Source organism: Kogia breviceps, chromosome 3 (genome assembly GCF_026419965.1).
Source record: "Kogia breviceps isolate mKogBre1 chromosome 3, mKogBre1 haplotype 1, whole genome shotgun sequence".
Lineage (NCBI taxonomy): Eukaryota > Metazoa > Chordata > Mammalia > Artiodactyla > Physeteridae > Kogia > Kogia breviceps.
Window position 1 is genome coordinate 103,499,388 of NC_081312.1, and position 18,308 is coordinate 103,517,695.

At 38.0% G+C, this 18,308-nt stretch overlaps 1 protein-coding gene across 17 annotated transcripts in view; it reads left to right on the forward strand.

Moving 5' to 3' along the window:
• Nucleotides 1-18,308, forward strand: part of PEAK1 (pseudopodium enriched atypical kinase 1) — a 308,208-nt gene that overhangs the window by 260,111 nt on the left and 29,789 nt on the right. For 15 of the 17 annotated variants that reach the window (XM_067029393.1, XM_067029392.1, XM_067029391.1 and 12 more), the window contains one exon: nt 6,477-6,670. In XM_067029393.1, the coding sequence (XP_066885494.1) occupies nt 6,477-6,670 (194 nt within the window). Of the gene's footprint in view, nt 1-6,476; nt 6,703-14,396; nt 14,711-18,308 lie in introns of those variants that run through there. The other 2 variants (XM_067029405.1, XM_067029406.1) reach the window with 2 other exon arrangements.

Below are 18,308 nucleotides of genomic sequence, written 5' to 3' on the forward strand. Positions count from 1 at the left end.
AGCAGATGTGGAGGTAGTGGTGGTGATTATTATTAGGAAGCCAAACATCTATAAACACAGTCTTTCTATACCAGAGCAGTTCCCATGTAAAGAAATCCTTTTGCAATGTAAACAGTGACTTCGTTTAGAATTTTTCAAAAGAATGTATCTGTAATCATTAATACCCCACATTTCAATAATAGCTTTTTTCTTTTCAAAACACTTTTACTTCTTCATCTTCATAATCAAGCATTTATTCTTGAATCTTTACAATGCACCAGGCTTACCTAATCTTATCAGTGTGGTGGAAAGAACACAGATGTTAGAGTTGCATAGTATCGAATTCAGATCCTGACTCTGTCACCTAAGTACACACATAACCGTAGACAATTCATTTCACTTTTTTCCGCCATCTTCTCCTCATTTCACTTTTTTTCAGTCTTGGTTTCCCCATCTGTAAAGTGAGAATAATAGCCTTTACCTCTTGAAGTATTTTTGTGAGTTAAACAGAATAGTGTGCAGCTTGTGCAGTGTAGAGTAGGAATAGGTCCTGAGCAGTGTTGGTTCCTGTTCCCTCCCTATATCCATTCCTTCAGGGAGCCTGCCATGTTCTGGAGAGTTTAGTATACATAATCATCTCACTCCCCCGACTCAAAGGGCAAACGGGCAGTTGAGGGAGATAAGAGCACATTGGGGAAAGGTGCAGTGACTCACTTCTCCAGAGCTTCTGGGCATGTGGGAAAAGTCCAGGACCCGAAAATGACTGTTCCATATTGTCCTTAGGTTAGTCCTGTTAGAGAGGCCTGTTGATATTTTCTTCTCATACCTTGCCTTTCCAGGAAATAAACATCAATATCTGACCCCATTCTTTAGAAGTGAGCTAAGGCCAAATGGTGACGCTGAGAATCTCCTTCCACACCTCTGTTATTGAGAAAAGCAGCCCTATTTTATTGCTCTTTTCCAAGAGTAATTTATCTTTTCTGTTAATTTGTACAGATGCCATTCTGAATTTTTATTTCATAGGATTTTAAAACTAATTAGTATTATGAAGGTGACAGTGACTTACGGTGGCCTGTGTTTTTATCTACCTTGCTGTCTTGCAATCTAGTGCCTTGAAGACACTTTTAAATTGCTAAAGAAAAAATTTGTTAAAGAAAAATAATACATTTGTTAAAGAAAAAAAAATTGAAAGTGTGCAGTATCTGGAAATTAGAGTCTATTCAAGACCTTGCACATGGCTGCTAGTCTTCCCCATCCCAAGACCTAGCCACTTCATTCACACCAGGAAGAGCTACCTTTGTCTGACCAGACTGTGTTAGACGTATTAGCAAGAACTCATCAGATCTCAGTTAAAGGTTAATCTCAGTCCAGATTAAGAAGTTTGAAGTTTTCAGTTAAAGACTACAGATGGCTTAGTGGAAAATTGGAGACACTTAGATACTGATCAATGGACACAACATTTTTCTACATGAGAATGCCAGTAATTGGAAAGTGTATCGAAATCAAGTAGATGACCTGGAAACTAAGATAGGATTAAGAAATGTCATATTGGTGGGAGGTCCTAGAGGTAGAGAGACAGAAGGAAATGGAGTTTTTCCCCCTTTCAGTAGATAAACAGTGTGGGATTCGATAACTTTGATCTTTCCTCCTCGTGTTGATTCACATCCCATTTCTGCAAAGGTCCATCATCCCCAGCAACTCCAGAAATAAGCAGCTTTGGAAACCAGTAATAAAACCATGAAATGCTGTTTCTGATTGCTTTGATCTGATCTTTAGGGGTAAAAGGAGGTTTTAAAAATCACGCATTTGCTTATTGGCTGACCTGGACAACTAAAGATAGATACAGCTGCTGAAGAGAGCCGGCAAATGAGAATTTAGGATACCATTTGCCCCAAGAGGCAGATGGTCTCTATAGAAGCCTGATTTCATTTACTGTCCCTTCTGAAGCTGAATAAAGGTGGTTGAATTTGAAGAAAAAGTTGAACTGAAATTGTGGAAGTACTTGGATACATAAAGGCCTTTAATCCTTTCTAATGTGGCATTTGATTTGCCTTTTTAAAAAGTATATTCAAACATTAACAGAATTTCTACCAAAATCTGTCTTGAATGAATTTGCCAGGGGGAAATAAAAAAGGATTATTTCTTTTGATGGTGTAATGATTAATCCTACCACCTGGGTAAGCCAAGTGAGCTTCCTGCAGGAGATTGCTTCTGCGGCTTTGAATTATGTATGAATATTGCAGACTGTTGAGATATAAACTTACCAGGGGATTCATTTGTATTACAGACAAATCTGTAACAATGTTACCATTTCCTTTGAATACCTTAAGTTCATCCTCCATGTTCAGAAAATGAGATGTGTCTTTGTGGAGATAGCGACGTGATTTTTTTGTGTCAGGTCAGACACTACCAAATCTCAATTAAAAACTGGTCATTAATGAAAAGTTGGTCAAAGAGTTTGAGGTAAAAAGAAATGTGTGTTATCTCCCATTCTGAAAGCAGAACAAATGCTGAGAGTCCAGGAGAAGAGCAGACAAAGTCAGGGTTTGACCCAGCCTGATGATCAAGGACCTAGATGTCAATGCCGTAGTTATTACAGATATCCTACATTGCATTACAGAACTAAGGATTGTTTCAACATGAATTTAAATAGCAGGAATAGAAAAGCCATAACTTCCTCTCTGTGGGCCATTTATCAGTTAACAGTTCTGTTTTATAATAATGAATATCAACTTGTACTTATCCTGAAAAAAATCATTACCTTCATCATTATTTGCTACTTCAACACATGTGCTAAGATATATTGTATTAGAAATCCTAGTAGATTTCTTGTAATTTCATTTTAAAGAATTTTTTTTTAAACCATCTATCTCATGGACGAAATGGGAGAACTTTTCACTCTCTCCATTATCTCCCTCCTGGTGTTGTCATCTAGTTTGTACAGAAGATCAGAGTAATAGGGAAACATAATCTGGGTTCTCTGATTCCTGTTTTGGTGTTTTCTCCATTACATCAAACATTTCCCAATGAAAGGTCAGTGGTAAACCACTTTATTAGGAGATAAAGCCTGTATTTGGGAAGTATCATATTACTATTTGGGAGGATTTTCTGATTTTATATCTAAATATGAAACATTAAAAAACTCAATGGTCAAAAAAATTATATTCACTTATAAAATTAATATGCCTAAGATAAATTCATTATAGGATTTTACTTACTGGACAATTTGTCTGTTTATACGTATCACCTTCTCGTATTCACGTACTAAATCACCTTCTCTGATGCTGTTCTTGATTCTTTTTCATTTTTTAGTCACAGCATGTTACCACATCTAAGCTTGAACTCTCAAAACCTCTTCCTTTCCCCTTTCCTCTCTCTTTTACCATTTTAATCATACAAAGCGCTTTTCTTCCCTCAAGCATCGACATGACATATCATTGATGCATTTTTTAAAATTCTTCCTTTTAGACACTGCTGTCACTGTAAATGCAGGTTAAACATCTTAGTATCCATTTGCAAATCCATGTGATTTAACTTTCATCAACTCTTTTGCATAGTTCTTTATAGTTGACAGTTGTTTTAACTGGTGATTTAATATACCAGTGCACTTATTTAAAATGTGCTTGTGAAAACTGACCTTTGTAGAGAATATAGGTTGTGCTGCCCTGGTCCTCAAAGAGTTAATAAAACTAGCTTTCACTTTGCTTAGTTTCCCAAAGGTAATTTGGCTTATTTCCCAGACCAAACCCCTCAGGTAAAGGTCAAGGTGCAGTGGGTTATATTAAGGTACAGAATTCGAGCCTCTTATATCTTGCCCAACTTGTAGTCCTCCAGAACTCAGTGGGAGCTATGGTTCATCAGAGCTTCAGAACATGATTAACAGACTGAAGAAGGCCCTGTAGAATTTTCTTTAATGGGGAATTGTATGAGTGAGTACAGTGGGTGAGTCTTTAATGTTTCTTGCTTTTTAGCATCCATATTTTGTTTTGAGAACCCCTTAAGAGTACAGAGCTATGTTTCATGTATGTGGGAACAGGCCCAGGGAATTCCTCACTGGTTAATAGCAGCAACTCTTTCTTGTAGTTTTTACAGTAGGCTTAATATAAATAGCCCATTCCTTGGGAGGAAAACAGACAAGCGAGGGTGGAGTCATGGTTTCTGAACCCACCTTCACCAATCATTTTTGACAAATGGAAAAGAGAGCTTCCTTTTAGTAATAACGATGAGATTGGGGGAAGTAAGAGAAAAGGCAAGAGCAAGGCTGCAGAGATTAGGAGCCTAAAAACACGTTTTTAGAAACCTCTCAAGTTGACTCGAGAATAAGAAGAGAGCGTCTGGATGTTTAATGTTTTTCCTGTCAAAGGGGGATGATGTTTTTTAATCACTTTATATTTATTGCTTTGAAATTTAAAATGGTTTATATTAACTTTTGCCCAGCAAAGATCATTTTTCCCTCTCCTGAAGCATGTTGATAACTTCTCAGTGACACTAAGTGGCATCTGAGAGTGTCTCAGAAGTGTCACTTTGCTTTTCTTCGCTAATGTGTGGAAGTAGAGCCCTTTGTTACCTTGAATTTATGATGTTCCATATTATGAGAAACTAGCTTTGTTTTGGGTTGATAATCTAAGGCAGCCCATTAAGAAAAGGCAGCATGCTTTACCATGTGAGGCCTCCTTTACATAAACCACCCTGCTGACTGCCAGTGAACTGATCCCTTCCCACCTCACCCTATCCCCAAGAGCCAGATTCCATAATGGTACCTCCCACTCATTGCTTACTCTCAGTATAGAGAAACCTCTGGCTCTGCCAGCTTTGAAAGAATATTTTTGAAGTTGTATATCCAGGAGACTTCAAGGCTATTTTTCTGTTCTGGCATATGCATAATTTCCATAATGAAAAATTGATAAGAAAGTACTCCTCCTTCAGATCTACTCCCTCAAATCCACAGGTGATATATGTTCTGATGACACATGATCAAACAAAGTACCTCTTTTAAAGAAACTTGTAAATGTCACCATGACTCACTGCCACTTGAAAATCCAGAAATAACATGTCACAGTATATAAGATGTTTCCTTTCATCCTTTCTCTTTGCCCATTTAAAAAAAAAAAAAAAAAACAGGAAGAAAAGCTAACTGGTGAGTGTGTGACAGTCTAGGAATACTTTTAGTAGACCCAGAAACCATTAAAGGTGCCCGATTTTGAATTTGTTTCATTGAACCAGCCCTATGAGATTTTCTAACTAGGCCGGTTTTCCCACTAACATTTAATAATCATTCCACCCCCTTGTACTCTATAGCAACAGAATTGGAAGTTCAGGCAGAGTGGGATGTGGGGAAGACTGGAAGAGATAGCTATAAGCAAATGAGCAGGCAGCAGTGAAACAAGATCGGGAAACACAAAGCACTATGGATGACCATCCTCTGGTATGTGGCCAATGGGATGCTTCAGATGCATTTTAATAGATGAGATTAACTAGAGGTCAGAACTTTCTTTTCCATTTGCCTTGCCTGCTGCATGCATACAGGCAAAGGTTGATGCTTCACTGTGCTCCTAGCAACAAGGCTTCCAGGCCTCAGTTTACCTAAAATAATTGCTTTACTTCCTTTTTAAAATCTCAACTTTACTCCTGATCCTTTACTAAATAGTTTCATAAATACTTTAGTGTGTAGTAAATACTACACACTAAATGAAGTAAATACTGTAAAGTATTTCATATTTATTATAGTATTATAGCACAGTTCACCCTTTTTATTTGCGAGTTCCACATTTGCAGATTCAACCAACCATGGATTAAAAATATTAGGGGGAAAAAATTCCAGAAAGTTCCAAAAAGCAAAAATTGAATTCTCAGTGCACCGGCAACTGCTTACATAGCATTCACTTTGTATTTACAGCTATTTACATAGCATTTACATTGTATTGGGTATTATAAGTAATCTAGAGATGATTTAAAGTATATGAGAGGATGTGTGTAGGTTATATGCAAATGCTACAGCCATTTTATATAAGGGACTTGAGCATCTGTGGATTTTGGTATCCTTTGGGTGGTCCTAGAACCAGCCCCCTTCAGATACCAAGGGATGACTGTACTACAGTATGGTAAATATGCTAAATACTTTCTTAAATACTTTACTGTATTAGTCTTTAACTAGTTAAGCATTCAGTTCCCTCTACCCCTACTACCTAAAAAAAAAGTTCCACTCCTTACCTGTTATTCTCAAGCTTCCCTCTGAGCCTACTATAGCTTCTCTACCAAACTGAATTCTCAATATGTGTGAATCAAGTATGTATCAAGTATCCCAATATATATATGATAGAGGTATCCGCCTGCATGAAAGACTGCCTTATATTCAGACAAGTATGTTGGGGTTTATGACCCATTGCTGTGACTATAGGGCCAGTTATTTACATTTATGGCAATATGTGCCTTCCATAAACCTAAATTTTAGCAAAAACCTTTGAATGCCAGTGTGATGGTGGTCTGATTTGTTTCAGTCACGTGACCCATGAAGTGACAGAGGATTTTTCTCCTCGGGATCCAAGCACTGTTGTTGTGAAGCAAGATGGTGGGGGCTGTACTTCAGTCACACCGGCATTGCCGCTGCCTGAACTGGAAAGGGAAGAGGAAAAGGGAGACGTTTCAGGTCCTATGGACCCGAATCCCTGTAGTGCGACATACAGCAACTTAGGTAAGTGCAAATGTCACGTAAAGAGTATTTAAAGTTTGTCTTTTTATGTACCAGCCTAATGCTTATTTCCCTGGAAAGATGGTTTATATTGTTCCATGGGGCAAAAGTTGGAAATTGGAGTTATAAATTTTAACTCACATCAGAAAAAGTCCTGTATTTAATTTGTACTAGGCATATATTAAATACCTGTTACCATGAGTCCTGTGCCATGTGCTAGGATTCTGACATAGTCCCTGTCTTGAGAGACTCACCTGGAGGGAAAGAGATGAACTAGTTAATGATTTCATTATAATATGAGTGCAGTGATAGAGAATACACACGGAATTTTTTTGTTTTGATTTTTTGGCCGTGCCATGCAGCTAGAGGGATCCTAGTTCCCTGACCAGGGATTAAACCTGGGCCCGCAGAAGTGAAAGCTCAGAGTGCCAACTAATGGACTGCCAGGGAATTCCCCACACAGAATATTTTTATATTACACAGGGAAGGGTGTCAAAAGATGCCTTCCAGGGGACTTCCCTGACAGTCCAGTGGTTAAGACTCTGCACTGCCAACGCAGGGGGCGTGGGTTCAATCCCTGGTCAGGGAAACTAAGATCCTGCATGCTGCACAATGCAGCCACACACACAAAAAATTAATTAATTAAATAAAATTAAAAATTTTTTTTAAAAGAAAGAAAGATGCCTTCCTGGAGATAATTTCTGAACTTATTTAGCTGGTTAACAGAGGGAAAGAAGAGTAACAACATGAGCAAAGAAGAGGCAACACATGAGCAAAAAGTATGGAGATGCAAAATGGCTTGGTACGTGTGGATAACACAATCATTTAGTGTAGATGAGGTGTGCCCTGGAGAGTTAGACAAGATCATGCATTTCAGGCTAAAACCTTAGATTTTTTTTGCTGTTTGTGGTAGTGAACCACTAAAGGGTAAAGGGTTTTAAGCAGAGGAATGATATGATTAGATTTGTGTTTTAAGAACTTCCTTGGAAGTCCAGTGGTTAAGACTTCGCCTTCCAGGACCTCCCTATTGGCAGAGTGGTTAAGAATCCACCTGCCAATGCACGGGACACAGGTTCAAGCCCTGGTCCGGGAAGATCTCACATGCCACAGAACAACTAAGCTGGTGCACCACAGATACTGAGCCTGCGATCTAGAGCCCACGAGCCACAACTGCTGAAGCCTGCACACCTAGAGCCCGTGCTCCTCAACAAGCACCACAGTGAGAAGCCTGCTCACCACAACTAAGAGTAGCCCCTGCTCACTGCAACTAGAGAAAGCCCGCGAGCAGCAACCAAGACCCAATGCAGCCAAAAATAAATAAATAAATAAATAAATAAATAAATAAATAAATAAATAAATAAATAAATAAAAGACTTCACCTTCCAATGCAGGGGGGGTGTGGGTTCAATCCCTGTCAGGGAGCTAAGATCCCACATGCCTTGCAGCCAACAAACCAAAACATAAAACAGAAGCAATATTGTAATAAATTCAATATGGTCCACATCAAAAAAAAGAAAATCTAAAAAAAAATTTGTGTTTTAGAATGTCCACTGCAGGCTGCCATGTGAGGATGAATTAGAGGCAAATTATTTGGTAGCAGGAAATCTGGTAGTTGGATACTATTGCAGAACCACATAAAGGGATGAGAAAGAAAGGCCTCAACTAAGATAGTGGGGAAGGGGAACAGCGAACAGATTTAAGAGAGATTTGACAGGTAAAATGCCTCAGTGATTAATTGGATATGAATGATGTAAAGAATCTATAATAATAGGGAGGGTGGGGGGGAGGGAGACGCAAGAGGGAAGAGATATGGGAACATATGTATACGTATAACTGATTCACTTTGTTATAAAGCAGAAACTAACACACCATTGTAAAGCAATTATACTCCAATAAAGATGTTAAAAAAACAAAGAATCTATAATATATCCCAGATTTCTGGCTTGGAGCTAGCAGATTTGAGGAGGGAAGATCCCAGTATTGGAGGTGTTTAGGCAGAGCCTGAGGGATCATCTCTGAGAGATGCTGTGAAGGCAAATCCTGCACTACACAGACGGTTGAACTAAATTATCCCTAATATACTTACCAATGCAAAGATTATTCAATTTTGAAATCATCTTCACTCTTCTTCCTTGACTGCCCAGTGACTTCTGATCTCTCTCTCCCTTGAGTGTCACCGAGTTTCCTTCTGAAAAGCAAAGCTTGGGGCTGGACAAGGATTTCTTAGTGCTCTTCTCCCATGAAGTCAAGAGAGAGATGAGTAGCATGAGCTGGACTGCCACATGCGTAGCACTAGTAAGATTCTTATGGACCACTGACCAATCCTCACATCTGTCTGGAAGCCAGTGGCATATAATATCAAAGCATTCTTCTACCTAGTGTCTCACCTCCTTTCTTTTTCCTCTGTCAGGTTATTGTAAGGATGAATCATTCTAAGATCAGCTAGTGTACTTGGAAATAAGGGCATCCTTAAGAGGACCAAAAGGTTAGGTAAAACTATTGGTGAAATGCTCTACTATAAACTATTGGAGAAATGCTCTACTATGTCCTTTTGGGAAACTCAATCATAACAACCAACATGCAGTTGAAAATACATTCCATAAGGAGAAGACTTCCATTCTAAGTTCCTGAAGCCTTCTGTGATTTGTGGGTAGGGGAGAGTAAACTCTTGCAGTTTACCCAAGCAACCATCTTGGATACCATTTTCCAGTTGGAATAGATTTTATAGTTAAGTGGTTTATTGAACTTTTTCCATTCTTTTACATTTTATGAGACATATTATGAGATGAAAATTTTATTTTTTATTTTTTATTTACTATATGTCCTCAGATAGCAAATATATCAGGAATTATATTTCAGACATTCTTACTGCACTGAAATTTCTTTCATGACATCCTCAGTAAAATATATACAAATTTTTACTGATTGTATGTTATCTTATGGCATCTTTTCTTTAAAAATATGCATTTGCCCACATCAGTTAAAGTTAACTATTTTATCTTATTATCGTCTCAGTTATGTAGATTGTTAGAAAAAAATAAGCATTGCTTTCATGAATACACCAAGTGCCTTACATATATTAACTCATTTAATCCTCACAACAACCTTAGGAATTATTATCCCCATTTTTCAGATGAGGAAAGTACATCAGAGTGCCATGCCCAGAGTCACAGAACCTGTAAGAACTGAACCAAGGGGCTTCCCTGGTGGCGCAGTGGTTGAGCATCTGCCTGCTGATGCAGGGGACACGGGTTCGTGCCCCGGTCCGGGAAGATCCCACATGCCACGGAGCAGCTGGGTCCGTGAGCCATGGCCGCTGGGCTTGTGCGTCTGGAGCCTATGCTCTGCAACGGGAGAGGCCACAGCAGTGAGAGGCCCGTGTACTGCAAAAAAAAAAAAGAACTGAACCAAGATTGGAAACCAATTGGTCTATATTACTAGACTGTAATGATTGCAACCACTAAATTCTTAGAAGATACTGAAGGGCTGCAGCTCTCTCCCCTTTTTTTTTAAGTCATCTACTTTGAGACACAAAATTTAAGATTTTTTTTAAAAAGATTATGATTTCTTAGAGTACAAAAATACCAAGTTACAGATGCCCCATCAGAAAAATAGCTTTCTTTCTACCTATTGCTTTACTTTTAAAACTATGTGATACTCATAAAATATTGCCTAACTTTCCTAAAGTGCTTAAGTGGTGACAACTTGACTCCATAGGATACGATACATGGTTAGTTGCTTCTTTGGAAAGGTTTTACTATGTGAGTAAAATAATTACTGAGTAATAGATAGGGTTGGCTCCATCAGTTCTACAAACTGATAGGTGTTTTTTTGTTTGTTTTAATTTTTTGTTTTGTTGTTGTTATTTTTCCTAATGGAAGAAGTATTTCAGGTGGCATTTGGAACTTACCTTTTTTAATATTTTCAATAAATCATTTACATGAGGTTTTAAACTATCCCTTGGAGTAATTTCTTATAATTTAATGCCCTGGTAGCTTTAAAAAAAAATTGTGTTTTAAGACCAAAAGGAAACAAAACCTAATGTAATAGCTTCAGACCCTTTTAAATATTCTAGAACCATTCCACAAACACATGTTACATTTTTCTTTCCTAATTTCTTCTTCTTTTTTTAAAAAAATGAGTCAGAGGACGGATGGACTGATGGAAGAAACTGAAGGAGGGAAATTAAGGGTTACCATAATTTTTGCTGTGGAATTTTTTTCTGAAAATTGCACTGTGAAGTGGGCTTAGGAAGCAGTGTTATATAGTAGGAAAAGAACGTAGGTTTGGGGGATCAGACAGGTTTTGGTTTATATGACAGCTGTATCACTGCCCACCTACATGATTGTGGGTCAGTTATTTACCATCTCTGAGCTTCAGTTTCCTCATCTGACATGAGGGAATAGTAGCATCTGCTTTGTAGGGCTGATGGCAAAAGAAGTACTTGATACACAAAAGTGCTTAATAATTGTGAAGTTCCTTTATTTCTACACCAAAATATACTGTTGCTTTCTTTTTTCAATATGTTTGATGTGCTAGCCAGAAAAATGTAGCATAAAGCAGAAATAATTTTAAATGTTTATTAGAAATGTTGAATAAGCAGAGCAACAAAATCCAAGTCCAAAAAGTTGTTGGCTGCCTATACAACTGATGACTGAGAGAGGGAAACATGATAAGAGGAGACAAGACACCAAGGTGGCCAACAGGGACCAGAGGAGAGATAACAAATAACAGCGGAAGTACTGCAACAGACCCAGTCCCCCAAAGTCTGCTAGTTATAGCGAAACAAAGGGATGTGGTTTGCATTTGTTTTGTAGTTCCCACATTTCTTAGATAGTTCTGAAAACTAATAAGTCAAAAAAAAAAAAAAAAAACTAGATTGGAATAGACCTTGATTACTGTATGTCAGAATCTCCATTAGAGCTCTACCTTTGAGACAGCTTCCTTTCTCTGCTATGGTATAACAAGAGCTGTTGTGATTCAACCATTTCCACAAAAAGCTACTGACTTATGTGAACCATCCATTTGTTTTTCACCTTAGAGATCCCTCTCCAGGGTTAATTCAGCTGCCTTTTTTCTTGTCCTTAGCATAAATAAAGCAAACTTTATTTTGTTTATAACTGAATTAATTATAGATTTTAGAGCTACAGTATACAGTATGGTAGCCACTAGCCACATCTGGCTATTTAAATTTAAATTCATTAAAATGTAAATAAAAATTCAGTTCTTCAGTCTCACTAGCAACATTTCAAGTCCTCAATAGCCACATATGGCTAATAGCTACTGTATTCAACATGCAGACACAGAACATTTCTGTCATCACAGAAAGTTCTGTTGGACAGCACTGCTTTAAAGAATTGGTTATTTGGGGGATTTGTATTGTCTTCTGTGGGCACAAAAATCATTATTGGTTTTTATGTGCTTGACAACTGCTTACGAAGGTTGCCCCTTATAGAGTGATGGTTTTCCTCTGGGTGATGGTGATATGTGATCACTGAACAAACTCTATAACACTTTAATACACCCGAAACTGAATTTAGCTGGGTATCTGCCACCAAAATGATTTCCTAAAAAAGTGAAAGTTTTTTTAATCAGACCTTCAACATTTCCCCACATTTCTTATGTCTGTCTCAAAATGTCTAGAAGAAATATCGCTAGATTTTTATGTGGCACACCTGGCTACTTTATCAGCCTGCTGAAATCAGGATCTTGTAATGACTTCTACTCTGTTGGAAATTAGTTGGTGACTTTAGCTCTCCTTCACTCACTTTTTAACTGAGTACTCTAGACATTACTTTTTAGAAAGATCTATCTAGTCTCCCTTTACTGGACAGAATTTTGGCTTGTTCCTCTTCCTTTGTGCCTACAACCTAGCACGTTATCTAAAACACACAGAAAGTGCTGAGAACATGTTTGGATGAAGGTGCCAAAAATGACTTAGCATTTGACTATGTAAGTTTCAGGTTAGGGAAACTGAGCTCTCCTGAGGAAAGTTCATACAGGAAAATTTCAAGTCCTAGTTTGTTCCATTTATCAGCTGGCTTTTTTTTTCTAAAATGAGACGTAATCAGGGGCTTCCTAATTAAGGAATTATGTAAGCCATACCTCAGTTTCCTTTCCACGTGAAACTGTCCACATTTCTCATCTTACTTACCTAGAGCATCTCCTTAAGGCTGTAAGAAACACTGAAAGAAAACACCCGAAAGTCTTCTATCTCCAGAACTTCCTTTGGCAATGTATTGACCATCGGTGATAAATTTTAAAGAATAGATAAACTTAAAGGAATGTCATTACATTGCCAGCCTTGATGGTTGTAATTATGGAGTAATGTCATCATAAATGGAAGCTTTAAAAAAAATCATTCTGAAGAGTATATTACCATTCATTCATTTACTCAACAAATAATTATTGAGGAATAACAATTCTATGGGCCAGACATTATGCCACACAATGCAAAATTAACTATTTGAACCAAAGATGAAAGAATTGCACATTTTTAGATTATCTGGATGTTTTTTAAAATGTGAGAGTGACAGCTCTGAACATTTGTGCATTGTACTTCCTAAAAATGTAATTATCTCTATTTAAAAAGAAACTATAGACTGTGTTCCTATCTTTTAAGTTAGCTGCATTCACATTTAAAAATAGTTTCCCATGTACTGGAATTTGTTGGCAGAGTGCAATATTCAAATTACATAGATAACTTACCCCCAAATAAATAATCTCTGTTCTTGGAGAGGTTCTCATTAATGAGATCTTTAAAAATTGAGTCTGTCAGCTGCTACACCACTGACATTCTTTAAAGTGGTCCGTGTATCTCTTTATTTGAGGCTAAGCCTGAGCCTGAAGTGGTCTTAAAGCTTTGTTTTATCATTTGGCATGAAGTTGATGTCCCCTGTGATTTGCCAGTTGGTGCTTACATTTAACTGTGGTGGGACCTAGTACAGTAATAATGCCCAGATAGATTAGGACCCTTCCTCCTAAGTTGCTGATGCCCACTGCCAGGGGATGATACAGTGAGTGCTGGGGGCAGCCAAGGAGAGGCCTACTTATTTGACAAGGCTGGTGCACAGTGTGCTGTGTGGCATCTATATTTATAAACTCCAGTGCATCTTTCCCAGTTTGGTGATGATCATCTCTTCTGTTGTCCTCTCCCTTCCCGTTCTCATCTGTGTTACTTGTCATGAGACCTGGGAAAAGATTAAGGATTAATATTGAAATTACAATTTAAATAGAAAAATATATTCCATTTATTTTGGCTTTAACACTTTGTTGTTGAGTGCCAGCTATCTCCTGGGAACCAGGCTAGGCACTGGGAATACTAGTGCTATCTTCAAGGACTTCTGCTCTTTGGGAAAGACAGCCATGGGGGCTGGACTCATAGGAGCTCATGTGATAGTTGCTGTGATGCAGGTATTTAAAGGTTCAATAAAAGCCCCTGCCTGGAGGAGTCTAGGAGAGGGTCACTAAGTTTTCAAGGTTGAAAGAAGAGTAGTTGTCTGCCAGATTGACAAGCAAGGGAGAACATTCCAGGTAGAGGGAAGCGTATGTACAAAGGCCTGAAGCCTGATAGAAAAATGAATGTTCAGTCAACTACCAGTAATTAATTAAAGGTAGCTTAAGTGCAGAGTGAAAGAGGCAGAGTTGGCAAAATGGGGCAGAGTGGAAAAGCAAGGCCAGATCATAAATGGTATGTATGTATCACAATGAGTGTATCTTTTACCTATAGGAAATGGAGAGCCACTGAAGAATTTTGGATAGAGGGACATGATCAGGATTTTTTACAGATCATTCTGGAAGCTACCTACAAGAATGACTGGAAGCAGGGAGACTGACCAGGAGACCATGACATTCCTGTCTTACTGGAATAAAGAGCTAATTGTACTCATTAACATACTGCTTCTGTCTAAATGGGTTATCCTTAAATGCCTTTAATCCCTAGCACCCTAAGATTGTAGTGGTTGTCAGGTCTTAAGCAAACATTTGCTGTGATTTCTCCTGAGTGTGTCTTCAAATGATAGTGCCTTCCGGTAGATGTCTATAGCGATGTAATTGTTATTTTGAGTTTTTTACTGTATAATCATCTTTAAAATGTTGATCTTTAGAGATAATATTTTTCTTATTTCCTTTCTATTTATTATACCAATTGTTTAAGTTTTTAGAGCCTATATCAATAATCTTCCTTCCTGAGGAATTTTAAACACCTTTTTGCTTCTTTGAAGTAGTGTCATTAAATTATTCCCCTTTAATCCATCTTTCATCATTTGCTTTTCAGAATGTGATATAAGGTCTTATTTGTCAGTCTGAAGACATTTTTAAGTGAAGAGAAAGTATAAAGATAGAGTTTAGAAACTCAAAAAGAAAGGAAAGTAAAGATTGAGTGTGGTTTAGTCAAATATATTTGTCCAAAAGAACTTTTTAGTCTATAGCAAGGCAAGGTTTCGAACACAATCTATTTTTCTTTCTGTTTAGAGAGCTGGCATGCCACAAAAATGTAGAGTATGTGATGTTATATCAGGCCTGCTGAAAGCTGAGCTTAGTGTCTGGTCCCGGAGGCTTGAGAAGAATGTACAGGATTAAAAGTTTAAAATAAAAACAGCTAAGATACCAAGCTTTTAAAACATTGACCCAGATGATTGGAATTCAGTTAGGAGAACTTGTCTTTCTCAGAAGAAAATATTAAAAAACACAGGACGCTTTTAGACTTGGGCGAATGGCTTGACCTACTTGCATGGGCTGTAGAATGTTCATGGTTTCATTTGGAACGCAAACATTTCTTATTCCCATGTGGAAATCTTAGCTCCCAGGAGGTCATATCCCACTGTTTAGGGAGAGAAACGACTATTAATTATCTTTACCTCCTTGCTGCCTTGGCTGTCCATTTTCATTTTGGAATGATGACCAACTCTGCTGACACTCTGTCCTTCAGTCTAGCAGCTGTTTCCTGCACACTTGCTGCATTTCTCACACCGTGCCAGAAGTTCTGAGGAAATGTAAAAAATAAATAAATAAATAAAAACATACACACATTATAAAAGGCTAAAAATACTATCATAGAGTGAAAAGTGGTAAGAGAACACAGAGGAAGAAGGGTTGGCTCCCAGTTTGGAGGTGGGGAGTAGAGAGGAGGGAGGGCTTCAGTAGGGAAAGGGTTATTTGAGCTGGGCTTAGGACGGAACACCTTTACTAAGGCAGAGATGTAAAAATAAAAACACGGAGCATATTAAAAGAACAGGAATTGAGTGATTCTTTTGGGAGGGTTGATGAGAAATAGTGGTAGATAAGGCTGACAGCCTTGACCAACTTCCTGAGGAGTTTGGACTTTATTCAGCCTCTTCTACCTCCCCTGATAAGCACTAAAGAGCTGCTGCTGATGATAGACCTTGTCTCACCTGTCAGTTCTGAGGTCATTTAAAAGAAAAGAAAAGCACTTTTGGAATCCTCCATTCCTTCTGTGTCCATGACTGTTTTCGTTTGTTCTGATTTAGAAAAATGGAAAGAAAATGACCTTCCCATAAAGATTCTCCTAAGGTCCACATTGGAAGGAGTGAGAATAGGTTCGTGTTTCTAGTTTTTCTGTTCATTAATTCCTTTCTCCCTTCCATTTCCCCCTCAGCCAGACTCTTTGCTTTGTCCTGGCTGTACAAATGAGACAGGTCTCTGTACCTGTGGGGAATTCAGACAGGGACACAAGTCAAGTATTCTCAGTGCTTAGAGAGAAATGTTCACAGAATGTATCTGTGGTCCCAAGGAAGGAGAGGTCAGTTTCGCGAAGTGGAGTAAGAAACATTCCTCAGAGGCAGAATGTTTAAAGATGAGAGGAGAAGGAAATCATTCCTGGAAGAGGGTCAACATGAGCACAGACACAACATGAAGTAGCCAAGAGTGCTAGAGAAACCACAAGCAGTTTGGTAGCCCCAACTTATGACACAAGGGGAAATGCTATGAGAGAAACAGAACAACCAGGGCAAGGTTATAAAAGCCTTGCTTTCTGTGCTGAAGCAAAGAAAACTCCATCCTCGGGATCGAGTCCAAATTCTCAAGGAAAGAATTTTTGAAGTAGAGGAGTGCCATGATCAGCTTTGGTGTTTGAATAAAGTCTCTAATGGCTAGTGTGGTGAGGAAGGCAAAATTGGAGACAGTGGTAACAGGACACTGCCACAGTGGTCAGGACAGGAAGATAAGGTGCTGGTGCAGTTCACTACTTCTAACCTCTTCCACCGTCTGGGTCAGCAAATGGAAAATGAAGATTTGTTACAAAGCATATTTCTGTCATCTTGTAAATAAACTGTGCTTCTGACTTCTCACATTAGCTGAGGCAAAGTAGGGCTGGGGCAGTACTGGGAGGGAGGCCTCACCATCACAGGAAGAGTTCAGTAAATGCCAAGCCCCTACATCCTTCATATTGTTAAGAGCACAGAAAAATAGGATGATATGACTGAAAACTGAATTTATGGTGGTTTCTAAAAATGGATTGTTGATTTGCTTTATTTAGATATAATTTACGTACCATAAAATTCACCCTTTTTGAGTGTGCAATTCAGTGAGTTTTAGAATATTAACAGAATTTTACAACCACTACGAGTATCTAATTCCAGAACATTTTCATCACCCCAAACAGAAACCCATTAACAATCACTCTGTTTCCATTCTCCCTTCCCCCGAGCCATAGCAACCACTAATCTACTGTCTGTCTCTATGAATTTGTGTATTTCTAGACATTTCATATAAGTGCAATCATATGATATGTGGTTTTTATTACTGGCTTCTCTCACTTAGCGTAATGTTTCCAAGGTTCATACAGGTTGTAGCACATATCAGTACTTCATTTCTTTTTATGGCTGAATAATATTCCATTGTGTGGCTATGCTACACTTTGTTTATCCATTCATCATCAGTTGATGGACGTTTGAGTTGTTTCCACTTTTGGGCTCTTATCTTGTACTTCTACTCAAGTGTTGCTGTGAACATTTGAGTACAAGTTTTTGTGTGAACATATGTTTTCATTTCTCTCAGATATATTCCAAGGATTAGAAATGCTGGGTCATGTGGTAACTATGTGTTTTATTTTTTGAGTAACTACCAAAATGTTTTCCAAGGTGGTGGCACCATTTTAGATTCCCACTAGCAATGTATGAGGGTTTAAATTTCTCCATATCTTTACTAGTACTTGCTCATCTATTTAATTAAAGCCAGCTTTGTGGATGTGAAGTGATGTCTTGTGGTTTTAGTTTGCATTTACCCTAGTGAGAAATACTGAGCATCTTTACATGTGCTTATTGGCCGTTTGTATATCTTCTTTGGAGAAATGTCTATGCAAATCCTTTACCCACTTTTAATGGGTTATTTATATTTTCATTGTAATAGTTATTTATAAATTCTAGATACAAGTCTCTTATCAGATATATAATTTACATATATTCTCTCCCATTCTAAGGGCTGTCTTTTCACTTTCTTGAAGTTAACCTTTGAAGCACAAAAGTTTTTCATTTTTATGAATTCCAGTGTATTTATTTTTTTCTCTTGTTGCTTTTCTTTTGTTGCTTTAGGTGTTATATTTAAGTAATCATTGCCTGACCCAAGGTCGAAAAAATTTATTCCTATGTTTTCTTCCAGGAGTTTTATAGATTTAGCTCTTAAC